The 14325-nt window shown below is 37.3% G+C and overlaps 1 protein-coding gene across 5 annotated transcripts in view; it reads left to right on the forward strand.

Moving 5' to 3' along the window:
- Positions 1-14325, forward strand: part of ZNF521 (zinc finger protein 521) — a 313099-nt gene that overhangs the window by 31002 nt on the left and 267772 nt on the right. For all 5 annotated transcript variants that reach the window (XM_027960759.2, XM_027960761.2, XM_042239543.1 and 2 more), the window contains one exon: positions 457-636. In XM_027960759.2, coding sequence (XP_027816560.1) covers positions 457-636 — 180 coding nt within the window. The remainder of the gene's footprint in view (positions 1-456; positions 637-14325) is intronic.

Consider the following 14325-nt stretch of genomic DNA (forward strand, 5'->3'; position numbering starts at 1 on the left):
AATTAGCTTAGCTTATTCTAGACTTTTGGCTAATTCTGGTAATTTCCTGTGAAAGAGTATATTTAGCAGAAAAGGAATTCATTCTCAAGCACGGTGGTTTTTCCTCTCTGCATTGGAGACTGTTTAATTTCAAAAGTGATTTATCTCTCTCGTAAGCAAAAAAAAAAAAAAAAAAAAGGCTGTGAAAAAAATGTCAAAGTTAACCTTAAGGGTGGCAAATTATTTGAAAGGAGTTGGGAAAAGGGCTGCGTATTGGAGGAGAGATGCTCCCGTCATCAGGAACTGACAGATTTTAGGGAAGACTCATTTTTGGATGCTTTTGAAATAAAATCTGCAATAAAGCCCTCCTTTTGCAGCTTCAAGGGAGAAGGTGTTTCTGTTTTGGGTAGCAAGATTAAAAGTGACTTGAAAAGAACCTTTCAACCCCATGCTTACAGTCTTGATTTCTTTTTTCAGACCCCAACTGTAAACTTGAAGACAAGACTGAAGATGGAGAAGCAATAGACTGTAAGAAGAGGCCGGAAGACGGGGAGGAGCTAGAGGACGAGGCTGTGCACAGCTGTGACAGCTGCCTCCAGGTGTTCGGGTCACTGAGCGATATCACAGAGCACAAGATCAATCAATGTCAGCTGACAGGTAAACAGTACTTATCACTTCTTGTCTCCTCACACTGTTCTATTGCAGATTTTTTTTTTCAGTTTGTTCTTTTCTCTTCTGTTGTCTTCCAGCTGTTTTATTCTCACACTTGAGTACCTAGGTAAGTCTGGAAGTGCTTTAGAAAGACTTCTAAGATAATGGTTTATGGCAAATTCAGTGCCACAGTCATCCTTAGATTTTGAAGTATACCTAGATTTTGATAGCTAATGGATATGTTTTCGTTTCCTTTTTAAAAAGCAACAGTGATATAGTCTTTTAAACTATGTAGATGGAGACCCTAACATGGGGTGGCTAAGATAAAGTTTAAAAATGCCTTCTGAGTATGTTTTCCCAGAAGTTTAGCATGCATGAATTTCATTTAGTTTAAACGTCTGCTTAAGAAAACTTTTCCTCATCAGTCACGCTTTGCTGAGTTTAGTGCCTTTTTTGCCCTGTAAAGCCTGATGCTTAGTCATGAATATCACAGTGTTCAATGCATGTGTTAACTTTTCCATCTCCCTCATTAGACTGGAAGCTCATGGGTGGCGGGAATTCTGTCTTGTTCATCACTCTATTCTGTAAGCCTTGCACAGTGCCTGGCCCACAGAAGGTGCTCACTTAAGTCATGGCAACTATTCTCCTCTACGTTTCATGGTAAAAATCAGATTTAAAATGACAGGAAACAGGACGTGTTCAAGTTAATGGTTGGATAAAAGTAAAACTCGGTTACCAAAGTTATACTCTCTTTAAAAATATATCCTGCAGGAACATGCTATACAAGGTTGGAGGGACATTTTATATAGACATCTCTTTTATATTCGTGTCATTCTCTTATTATTTGATGCTGACATTGCCCCGGTGTGTATGTGTGTGTGTCTGTAGGTCTCGTTCTCTTATTTTCCTAGCACAAATCTTTCTTCAACTAACCATGTGTAGGAAATGTATTTATTAGACAAGTGGTTCTGCAACTGTTTTCCACAGAATGTTGATAATTTTGCAAGATTTTAATAGGTGTTCCATTTTAACCAGGTTTCCTGAACAGATTATTATGGAAATATTGGATTAAATCCAATTAAAAAGCCTTCTTTATTGAAGTGCACTGTTGCTTTTCAAAAAGGGATTGCAGTGAGCATGTTTATTAGAGTCTTCTTTCTTTCAGAAAACCTATTATCATTTTTTTGGAATGTAAGTTTGAAAATCTATGAAGCTTATATAAACATTGACTGTGTACATATTTTTTTAGGGTTTTGATAACTTTTGATATAATTCCAAACTTATAGAAAAATTGCAAAAATATTATATGTGACTCTCATTTACCACTTATCTGATTCACACGTTGTTTGTATTTTACCCTCTTTGCTCTGTCATTGTCTCGTTAATTTTTTTTCTTAGTCATTTGAGAGAAGGCTGGAGACTTCACACCCTTCTAAATATATCCTGTGTACTTCCTAAGAATAAATACATTCTCTTACATGACTACAGCACACTTACTTAAAATGAGGGAAGTTCACATTTAACACAGAATACTGTGATCTAATCCATAACCAATATGTAAATTTCAACGGTTGTCCCAATAATGTCATTTAGAGGTTTTTGTCTGTTGTTTGCTTTTTCTCCTCTGGGATTCAGGACCGTGCATAACTTTTAATTGTCATGTCTCTTCTCCTTTCACCTGAAATGATCTCACTTTTTGACAGTAACTCCCAGCATTTTATAAAATGCCTATGTATAATTGGGTTTGTTTGATGTTTTCTTATGGTTATATTCAGCTTCTATACTTCCATGGGGCTTCCCTGGTTGCTCAGACAGTAAAGAATCTGCCTGCAATGCTGGAGACCCAGGTTTGATCCCTGGAGAAGGGAATGACTATTCACTCCAGTATTCTTGCTTGGAAAATTCCTGGACAGAGGAGCCTGGTGGGATACAGTCCATGGAGTTGCAGAGTCAGACAGGACTGAGCAGCTAAGAGTCGGACATACTTCCATGGCAGGAATACCACCAAAGTGATGTTGAGCCCTTCTCAGTTAATCGTGTCAGGAAGTATCTGGATGTTCATTTTTACCAGTGTTGTTGGGGTTAACAATGAATACTTGTTTTAAGTGGTGGACGCCAACTTTCTCCAGTGTTCAAAAGTTGTTTTCCCCTGGTAAATACAATAAGTAATTTGTGGGAAGAAACTTTGGAGCTTCCCTGGTAGCTAAGCTGGTAAAGAATTCACCTGCAATGCAGGTGACCCTGGTTCAATTCCTGGGTCAGGAAGATCTCCTGGAGAAGAGATGGCTACCCACTCCAGTACTCTGGCCTGGAGAATTCCATGGACTGAGGAGCCTGGCAAGCTACAGTCCATAGGGTTGCAAAGAGTCAGACAGGACTGAGCAACTTTCACTTTGACACTATGTAAATATTTTCATTCTCATGAAATATCCACTTTAGCTTTATATTTTTTGCATTTGTTTGTTGGCCTTCAACTACAATTTCTTATTCATTCATTGATTTTTGTGTTCATATCACCATGGGCATTTGGATTTTTATTTTCTTTCATGGGTCATAATTCATTACTATCGTCACTTGCTCAGATTCACTGAAATTTGAGTCAGATTTCAACTCAATTTCAATTTCAACTCAGATTCCCTTCGAACTGGATCCTGTGTCAGCTTAATATGTCTCTGTCTTTATTTGAGGATAGATTCAGTTTCTCCTTCAGTCAGATGCTCTAGGCTCCTTTTTATGTTCAACTCCTAATCAATCTTCTGTTCAAGGAGCCCTGTTTCCTTCAAGAGGACAGAGGTATTTAGAAATCAAGATATGGACACTATGTGTGCTCATTGATAAAGATATATCATTGGTTATAAACCATCTCAGCAGATAGAATTAGGAAATATATATGTGTATTTGGTATAATGAGTTTCCCAAGTGGTGCTAATGTTAAAGAACCTGCTTGCCAAAGCAGGAGACAACAGATGTGGTTTCAGTCCCCTGGAGGAAGGCATGACCACTCACTCCAATATTCTTGCTTGGAGAATCCCATGAATAAGAGGAGCCTGGTGGGCTACAGTCCATAGGGCTGCAAAAAGTTAGACAGGACTGAAGTGACTTAGCACTTAGTATAATACCTGTATTATAATACCTTAGTAAAATACCTGTATTTATAAACTGTATTTAGCTTATAAAATGTACATATATACAAATATATACACATATTTGTATTTTTCTGTCTCTAACAAGAACCACATGTTTCTACTGATACCCATCATTTCAATCTAGCACTTGTGGAACATCCCAATCTTTTTTCTGTGTTTGTTACTGCCTTCTCGAGTAGTGAGCCACCTAACTTCCATTATCCTCAATATATGTACTCAATTGCTGAGTCTAGAACACACAGTAAGTAGTTTAAAAATTGCTTACTCATATCATCAGGATAAGCAGGCCAACTGACTAGAGTTTAATAGTTGTTTATAGTTAGTAATGCTATAATTTATAATATAAAATCTATATAGAGTGAAATTTATAAGTCCTCAGGGTACCATTTGATGAGTTTTGATAAAATACATATACCCATGTGACCCATATCCCTCTTAAGATAATTTCCTAGAAATTTCTCTTCTCTTGACTCTTTTCCAATCAGTAATGCTCCAGCAAAAGTAACTAGCTTTTAAGTTTTTAACTGCAGGTTTGTTCTGCCTCTTCTAGAACTTCTAATAAGCACACACAGTGTGTACTCTTTATTTTGTGTCTGGTTTCTTTTGTTCAGCGTACTATCTGTAAGATTTATTCTTGTATGTATATGAAGTTTGTTCTTTTTTATTGCTGTGTAGTATTCCAGCCTATTAATGTATCATCATTTGTTTTCCATTCTCCTATTGCTAGACATTTTGGTTATTTTAGTTTTTGGTTATCATAAATAAAGTTGTTGTGAACCTTCCTATGCAGGTCTTTTTTGTGGACATATGTTTTATTTCTCTTGAGTTAAGTAGGAGTAGAATTGCTGGATCACAGGGTAGGGTATATTTAACTATGTGAAAAACTTCCAAATCTTTATCACAAGTGGTTGCACCATTTTACACTTTTCACCAGCATTGTCTGAGAGTTCAAGTTGTGTGTCCTTGATAACATTTGTTTTGCTTGCCTTTTCAAGTTAAGCATTCTGTTGGGTGTGTATAGGTATTCTTTGTGGATTTATTTGCATTTTCTAACTCATGTACACTTAATTGACTTCATTTAGTGCATTTTCTCCTCAGAATGCATAATTTTTGGAAAATCCCATTAAGTGCACAGTTAATATGATTCTATTTTCAGTGGAATAGCTTTAAAGGGAAGCTCTACTTCTGTGGAATCAACACTAACATTAGGGTGAAGACATGGGAATGCAACTGATATGGCCAATTTAAACTATGCCAGCAAGAAATCTTACCTTAGGTGAGAATAGTGTCTCTCTCGTGTGAAAGATTAAATTTAAAATTCAATATTAAAAAAGAAAAGCCTTCAAATTCTATTTAGTGTTTACCTTTTATTGAATTCCTACCATGGAATTATCTTTATGTCCAGCTCTATGAAATAGAATAGAAGCAAAAAAATTATTCCTGAATAACCTTATATATTGTATGCAGTAATATATTTGTTTATATATTATACAACTTTAATATCAGTGCAGAAAATGCTGATTTTTTCAGCACATGGTATGGTGAAGATAATACCTATGGGTTAGAAATTCTTATTCTTCAAAAATCTCATATCCTAATAAAATATTTGGTTTGTTTAAATCTTAAGCTTTCTAAAATCTTAAAATTCTAGTCTATGCTCACATCATTTTATCCCACAACATTTTAAACGAAGGAAGGAAAACAGAGGTGTATGTGTGATTTAATGAAATATTTCAGAAGAGGTAAAGCCGGTGGGCCTTGGTCCTATTTATTGATGTTCAGGGTGATTTGTTAGGGAGGGTGGTAGACTGATGAGGAAAAAGCAGAAATGGAAGATCAGGGAGAGAACAAAAGGGTGAGGAACAAAATTAGGAATGATTTACATTTGTTTGAAGTGTTAGAGTTCAAATTTGGGTTGACTAAGGGTACCCTTCAGTCTGTGCTCAACTCAAGTTTGAACTCGAACACTTTCAGTTCAGTTCAGTTGGGGTCGCAAAGAGTTAGACAGGACTGAGCAACTGAACCGAATTGAACTGAAAGTGTTCGAGCTCAAACTTGAGTTGAGTTGACTCAGGGTACCCTTCAGTCTGGGCTTCCCAAGTGACACTACCAGTAGAGAATCCGCCTGCCAGTGTGGGAGACATAAAAGATGCAGGTTTGATCCCTGGGTTGGGAAGATTCCCTGGAGGAGGGCGTGGCTCTCTACTGCAGTATTCTCACCTGGAGAATTCCATGGACAGAGGAGCCTGGCAGGCTACAGTCCATGGGGTCACCAAGAGTCAGACACAACTGAAGGAGCTCAGCATGAACGCATGCATGCACACCCTTCAGTCTAATCTGGAAAAGATTAAAGACACTGGTAGCATTTTAATTAAAAAAGTAATATGGTGCTTTTCCCTTCTTCCTTGATTAAAACCTTTTACTCTAAGTTGGAAGGTCCTACTCTTCCTAATTTAGTTTCCTGCTGCTTGAATTAACTCTTGGTGCTTCTTCTTTTTTCTAGAGGACAAAATGTTAGTCTAGTATTTGTGGGGTTTTTTCCCCTTTAATTTTACTCTTTGCTTTTTCACTTTTTTTTTCCTTTTAATTTCATGTAGTCTCATTTGTATCTTTGTTAATTTTCCTTTGCTTCCTATCCTTATTTCAAGACTCTTCATTTCCTTGTTGTCTTTATATATCCCCTCTTTTTTTCTCTCTGGCTGTGTTATAGTCTCTTGCTGTTTTCTCAGCTTTCTTCTTTACTCCTTTTGGCTTCCCTTCTGTTAATCTTGAAGTCTTTACTTATGTGTGTGGTCACATCCATCTAGATCAGAGCCTGAAAACTTTTCGGTGAACAGTTTGTATGAAGGAGAGGACACCTGGAAGTGTATAGGAGAGTTAGCTATTGAGTAGTTTGGGAGAGAAAAGTCTTAAAACTTGCTGATTTGCATAGTAACAGAAAGCAGAGGTATTCTGTGGTCTGACACCTATGGGAGTTAGTCAGGGTAGTTTCACCCTGAACTGGGAGAAACCCTGCCATGAGATTCCCATCCTGAACTGAGTGCTTGTGGTAACTTGAGATCAGTTCTTTGGTGACTGTCCTCCCCAAGGGGGAGCCTGCCAAGGTGAAAACTGACTCGCTCCAAACTGAAAGTTTTGAAATCCTGGTACAGACTTGCCAGGTGGGCCTAGACTAGACCTGGCCTTGGGAGATGAAGGTCAAATATGGACCAGGATGATCCATTTTAGACTCAGGTTTGAAAGTCAGCTCAGGCATCAGTTATGCCCCAGGTCAGTTATGAGTAGGCACCGGTGGCCTGGACTGAACTCACAGACAGTAGACCCGCAGGGGCGCAGAGATCTCAGGGATCACACACACAGTTCATGCGGTTCGTCGCTGAGGGGGATTCCGGAAGGTGAGTGCTGTTCTGGATAAGCATCTGGCCCAGGAAGCAGCGGAGCGGTCCCTTAGGATGATGAGGGACAGGATGGCCTTCTTTTTTGTCTCCCAAGGCAATTGCCCTCTAGTCTGCAATCCAAGATGTACAAATAAATCTTATCTCATCCCTGCTTGAAGGTATAGGGGAAAGGTGGAAAAATTAAACCCCGCTCTTCAGCTGAAGCAGTAGTTGGAAGGCACCTGTCTCGACCCAGCCGTGCTCTGTTTTTCCTGGAGGCTGGGAAGGGAGGGGAATCAGCACTAATGCTGCTGGGACTCTCTGATGCAGAAGACAGATTATCAAAATATATATTTAAAGAAGGAAAAGCACAGAGAACCTCTCATTTTCCTAATCCACAAACCCTATCATTTCTTGCCAATTCCCTCAGGGGGTAGGGAGGGCTGGAAGCCAGAGGGGTCTCATCACACTTCTCAACAAAGATTTAATAGCAGGGTGCTGGGGGGCGGGGGGGGGGGGGGGAAGGCTGAGATTATGGAGACTTTATTATGCTTACAAAACTGAGTAAGAACCAGCATTGTAAACTGTCAGAACTAAGCTACACTTAACAGGATAAATGTGTAAAGTGCATTTGGTAATACTGTACGCTTGTTGTTCTGAGTCATTTTTCTCTTCTCTCCTGCTAATTTGCAAACTTGAGTTGTCTGTGAAGTGTTCTTTGACATCATTAATGTGAATTGCCTGGGTGCAAATGCAGAAAAGCTGAACAGCACTGTGTTAGTTCTTAACCCTCTGGCCCACCATACTACTGGTGAGAGGGGTAGGTAGAGGTTTGTGGTTGTAGTTTCGGAGAACATATTTGTAGATTACATTTATTAACCCTAGCCAGATTTGTGAGTGGTTGTGGTTGTGTTAGTTCTTAACCCTCTGGCCCACCATACTACTGGTGAGAGGGGTAGGTAGAGGTTTGTGGTTGTAGTTTCGGAGAACATATTTGTAGATTACATTTATTAACCCTAGCCAGATTTGTGAGTCCTTTACCAATATTGGTATTGTACGGGTTCACAGTTTTGAGGAAGAGTCACTGAACCAATGATTGGACACCACGTCAGTATAAAATAGCATGTTCACTTAATTTGATTTTAAGAGTTATGAGACTTCTTGGAAGCTTCACATAGATTTTGTGAACTGAAGACTTTTAGACTGGGTTGTTTTTTTTTTTTAACTAAAGAATTTAAAGAAAAAGTGAAAGTGATTGAACATGTGTTATATAGTTGTGGGAATTTAAATACTGATTGGTTTCACTTGACGATCAAGTACTCAACAGCAAGTTTGGTTTGCACTTGGAATAAGGAAAAGGAAAGTTTTATGGAATGAAGCATAGTTTTCGCAGAAGCATATTGAAACTGTTTTTAGAACTTTGTTTTGCTGTTTTCCTTTTCAAATCATTAGTTGAAATAAGTTAAATGAAATAAATATGATATTTTAACGCTTTAGCTTATATTAATTAGGCTTAAGGCATTATGCCTTTGGTTTGCATATTTCAACATTGATTTCTTTATTAATTCATTATTCGTGCTTTGTTATTGTTCACTACATATTAATTAATTATCTGTTTATATATTAATTAGGCTTAAGGCATTGTATATATTTTTCCTATTATCCTCTGTTTTGATCAATTTCTTGTTTCCTACCCAGAATATTTCCTTAGTGTTTTTTAGCCTACTTCATTCTTTCTTCAGATCCTTCTAAGTCCCCCAAATGCAATTTGTGGCCTCTACAGATTGGGTTTCCATGGTGGCTCAGATGGTAAAGAATCTGCCTGCAATGCAGAAGACATGGGTTTGATTCCTGGGCTGGGAAAATCCCCTGGAGAAGGGAATGGCAACCCACTCCAGTATTCTTGCCTGGAGAATCCCATGGTCAGAGGAGTCTGGCAGGCTACAGTCCATGGGGTGGCAAAGAGTCAGACATGACTCAGCAATTAACACTTTTCACATTCCCCAGCCCCTTCTCCACGTGCTTCTTATTTTTCAGACCAGTAGTTTCCAATATTTTTTATTAAACATATATAGGATACATCTTCAAAATATGTATTTATCAATATATTACATAGATACGTGTATGATACAACACTTGAAAAATAGAAATTGAAAAATGAGGTGAAAATGAAATAGATTTTAAAAATGTATGTATGTTGTTTTGAAGTTCTGATATAGGTTCATTTATTTTGACAATTTATTTTAATGGTTGTGAGAGCTAATAGAGCTATCTCAGAAAACCACAAAGAGAAAACATAATGTTATTACACTTCTTGCTGAGGTTCATAATTATCAATGATGTCTATCAGCCCATATTTCAGATAGCTTTCCTGATCATCTCAATTTTGTTTTGCCAACTTTTGGTCACATCTGATTAAATTGTTTGTATTAATATCTTCTCCCTCTTCCTTCAGTGGCTGACAAAGAGCTTTTACTTGGAGTGGAAAGGCTAGACTCACCATTTTTTCATTGATTACTTGTGCTCACCTGTTAACATCCCGCAGTTTCCTTGCAGAAAACTTGTCAAAATTTGAGGATTCTGTGTGAATTAGATGAGTTAACATTAAACAAGGTGACCAGCAAGCCTGTTCACTGGGCACAGGACATTGTGCTATTTTGAGATGTGGGAACGGAGTGGAAGAGCAAGGGCACCCAGGATGACAGGAGTACTGTTTGTCTCCTTACTCTCAGGATGTTGTTCCTGGGTGGCTATTTATGGCTGATGTCTCTTCTGATTGTTGCTAAATATTCAGGCTATCTTTTCTATCCTAGGATGTATACCCTGTATTTGAGAGACCACTGTTCTTGACTGTCATTGACCTCATCATATGAAAAACAACTCACCAAGTCTCTGCTCCTCTCAGTTTCAGAGAAAGTGGTGTGGCTGAGTATGTCAGTTTCTTGGTCTAGCAGGACCATGGCCTAAGTTCCTCTATGCATTTATCAGAGATAAAGCAACCATCCACAATTGGTTCCAACCTCAAACTTTGGTTGACTGAGCTCCTTTTTCTGGTTTTGGAGGAGTCGGTTGCTATAAAAGCTTTGTTATTTCCATATTGCTTGGGCTGCAGCAAAACTTTGATATTAGTACATCATCTATTGTCCTTTTCTTGATATATTTGTGAAATTCTCTACCAAAACATGGATGTAAAATAATCATTTTCAGATCCATTATTGTCTTGGTGCTTTTGAATACTTTGGGGCATTGTAATTGAGGTTTATGAAAGGCCTGTATGGATGAGGTATATTTTTCCACTGTGAGTGATGAGTTATTATATATATTAAAATTAAATAGCTGGAATGTTGAATGGGTAGTGTAAGAAATATTTCTCCTTATTTTTGATGTGCATTTTAAAATTAGGTGCTTTTATTGTCAGCCTGTTTTAATAATTTGTGAATCACCAGAAAGCTACTGATTATCAACAGAAAGTTCCTAAAGGATGAAATCTCCTAGAAATAGAAAATAAATGGGTGAACTCACTGTATTTTTTTCAAGTAAGACCTAAGTGGAGAGTATTCTGTATTAGCTGTAACTGTATTTGCAAATTACCTGCTCCTTGATTAATCTGAGGTTTTTGAAATTAGCATTTTGAAATGAGTAGAACTCAAGAAGTGAATTAGCATTATTTGTCTGTGTATTAAAAATGTTACCTTTGCATGTCTTGTGAAACCACAGCTGTTTTAGAGAAATGGTCTGGCCTTAGTTGTATAATTGATAATGAACATATTATCATCCAGTTCTGTGGTTTCAGGATTTATTTGCCAAAAAATTGTAAATAAAATGTCAAGAACACAAGCCATGGGAGAATATCTTCAAGAATTTCCACCGTGTCCTTGATGGTCATTGATGGTAATTAAAGCTGTCAGTTTGTCCCTGTGGAGAAGTGTAAAGATTATAAATGAAGGGCTGTATTTGGGATGTGGAAACAGTGGGGCCTCTTTTGTGGGGAAGATGAATTAAAAGAGACCAACTATTTGCTCGGCCCCTGTGCAGCCATTCAATCTGTTGTAAGCAGGGCCATGTTTAGCTATTCGGATACAGTCATGTGCACACAAGAGTTCTGCCACATGTAGCCTGTTCTCGAATGTGAAATTCAACATGATAAAACTTGGAGGTTGAATTTTTACGGTTTTGCATGACTGCAATTTTTTTTTTTAACATTACTGTACTTAAGATGCTTGTGACCAATATCTACTTCCTTTATAAAACAGTGAATTGATAAGAAGAGTAGACTCTTTCCCGATCCTTTCTCTTTGTGTGAAGTCTATGTCTGGGTCTCTTGTCTTTGGGGAATGGCAGGGATGTCACAGAGATCTGTGACCTCTTAATAGGGCCTTGGGAGGGTAAGGCAGGAATCTTGGTACACTGTGCCTCAGGGCTTAGTTCCTTTAAACTTCAAGGAATTGGATGGAACTCTTCACTCCTCCTTTCTTTCAGCTTTACCTTCAGGGGAAATTGATCGATTAGAGGTGATTATTTCACAAACTCTGAACCCTCTTCCCCTCTTTGTTCCAACTGGAGCTCCTCGAAGTTCAAAGGGATTGTGTCTCCAGGGTGAATTACAGAATGAATTTAAGTAGATTATTGGGTAGAACTCTTCGAACACACATTAAAAGTGCTACAACGTATATTGGGACAGAAGGAAATATGTGGAGCAAAAGGATAAGGTAACATTTGTTTCAAAATAATTATAATGTAATTATATGGGTTATTTTTGAGCAAATGATTAGCTGTTAGAAGGTAGAATCATAGTAGTGCCTCAAACCAGGAAAATAATAGAGTCAACAAATGGACAGTTGTGCAAAATCTGGATGGTAAGACCCTAAGAGAATCGACTGGGTTTATATATGTCCTCCGTTAAGCACAGCAAGCTTCTACTAACTGATGACTTTTAGTTTTTTCTATTAACTAATAACTTCTAATAACTGTTTTGTTTAACAACAAAAAAATGATCTATGTCTAATTTGCTTTTTGCATGTGTGATATATTTACCTTATCAGCACTGTGGACCTTATTTGAGTTATGTTTAATACCACATCAATTTAATTTTTCCCCCTTTAACACAATCTAATTTCTAGACTCTTACCTACCCACAGAGCAGTATTAGCTCCCCCTGGTGACTAAATAAAAATGTAGACAAGGATGATTGTGGTGATGAGCTTCATTAACTTTAAATTGCATAATTAGTATTAGGATGTATACAGTTGGCAAGTACACTGAACTATTTTCCAAAAAGAAAAACAAATTCCAGTTAGTCTTGAGAAATGTCCATTTTCATGGAAGTTTATTTACATGATGAAGGCTGGTCAGTTTTATGAGGCTTTCCTGGAGTTCTGTCCATTTTAATGATACTGCCGCTCATGGTTTCTGGTGTGGGAAATGTTAGAACACAGAGCAGATATTCCGATCTTCTGGAAACTGGGACCTGAATAGAGACACAATGAAAGTAAGAGCAGCTACCAATTTGCCTGTCTCTATCATTCTTACAAAATAACCTTTCTATAGAAAAGCTTATCATTGTTAAAATTGTTTAAAAGTTGTGTCCCTTGGATGGACCTAGAGACTGTCATATACAGTGCAGTAAGTCAGAAAGAGAAAAACAAATATCGTATATTAACACACATATGTGGGATCTAGAACAATGGCAGAGATGATCTCATTTGCAAAGCAGCAATAGAGACCCAGATGTAGAGAACAGATGTATGGATACCAGTGGGGGATGGAGAGGGTGGGATGAACTGGGAGACTGGGATTGACATATGCACACTGCTAATACTCCATGTAAAATAGGTAACTAATGAGAGCCTACTGTACTGTACAGGAAACTCTACCGAGTGCTCTGTGGTGACTTAAATGGGAAGGAGATCCAAAAGAGAGGGAATATATGCATATGTATGGCTGATTCATTTTGCTGTACAGCAGGAAGTAACACAACATTCTGAGGCAACTATTCTCCAATAAAAATTATTTAAAAATTTTTTTAGAAAAAGAGTAAATTAAAGCTGTCTCTATTTAAAAAAAAATTGTTTCCATGTTTTGGCTATTGTGAATAACTCTGGGATGAACATAGAAAGGCAGGTATTTCTGCAAGATCCCCGTTTCAGATCCCTTGGTTGTAAACTCACGTGTAAGCTGAGTAACTTCCAGGGTTCTAATGCACAGCATTGTAGTTGTAGATAATTATACTCTAATGTATACTTGATGGTTACTGATAGAGCAGATCTTAAGGGTTCTCATCACAACAAAGAAATGGTAATTATGTGAGGTGATAGAAGTGTTAACCAAACCTACCATGGTAATCATTTGGCAATATGTAAGAGTGTCAAGTCATCACAAACATGTACACTGTTATATATCAATTCTATCTCAGTAAAGCTGGAAAAAATAAAATTTGGGGGTCAAAAAGCACTGTTACACATTCAAATACTAAGGTGTAATTTTTTTTTTTTGCCAACTCAAGAAAACAGTTTTCCAATTTAATTTATCAATTATTTAAAGTGTATATTTGTATTACTTGGATTGCCTTCCAACTTAATTCTTATAGTTCAATTTCTGAAAAATTCCTCCTCATTATTATTACCAGTTTAACAGACTTTTGAGAATGCTTTTGTGATCTCTTTGAAAAGAAACTTGCCAGGTCTGTCATATACTTAACCACAGTCAACCCTCTGCATCCTCAGGTTCTGCATCTTTAATTCAGCCACCGTCTTCAGATTCAGCCAATCCATAGATTGAAAATATTTAGTAGAAAAAATTCCAGAAAGTTACCAAAAGCAAAACTTGAACTTGCCTTGTACTCTGGCAACTGTTTACATATAATTTAGAGTAGTTACATAGAATTTACAAGGTATTACATATTATAAATTATCTAGAGATGGTTTAAAGTATAAACATGATAAGCTGAGGTTATATGCAAATATTAGGGACTCAAGCATACATGGAGTTTGGTATCTTCTGGGGTGTTCTAGAATCAATCCCCCAAGGATACCTAGGGATGATTGTATTTCTTACATGTAATTTTATTTTCTAGGAAAAAGTATTTGGTTTACACCAGTGTTTTATATTGATTTTCAGAAAGCAGTGTCTGTGACTGTTAAGTTTTGGTTTAATATTTTATGTTAAATATTATA

The sequence above is a fragment of the Ovis aries genome, chromosome 23, assembly GCF_016772045.2.
Source record: "Ovis aries strain OAR_USU_Benz2616 breed Rambouillet chromosome 23, ARS-UI_Ramb_v3.0, whole genome shotgun sequence".
Taxonomy (NCBI): Eukaryota; Metazoa; Chordata; class Mammalia; order Artiodactyla; family Bovidae; genus Ovis; species Ovis aries.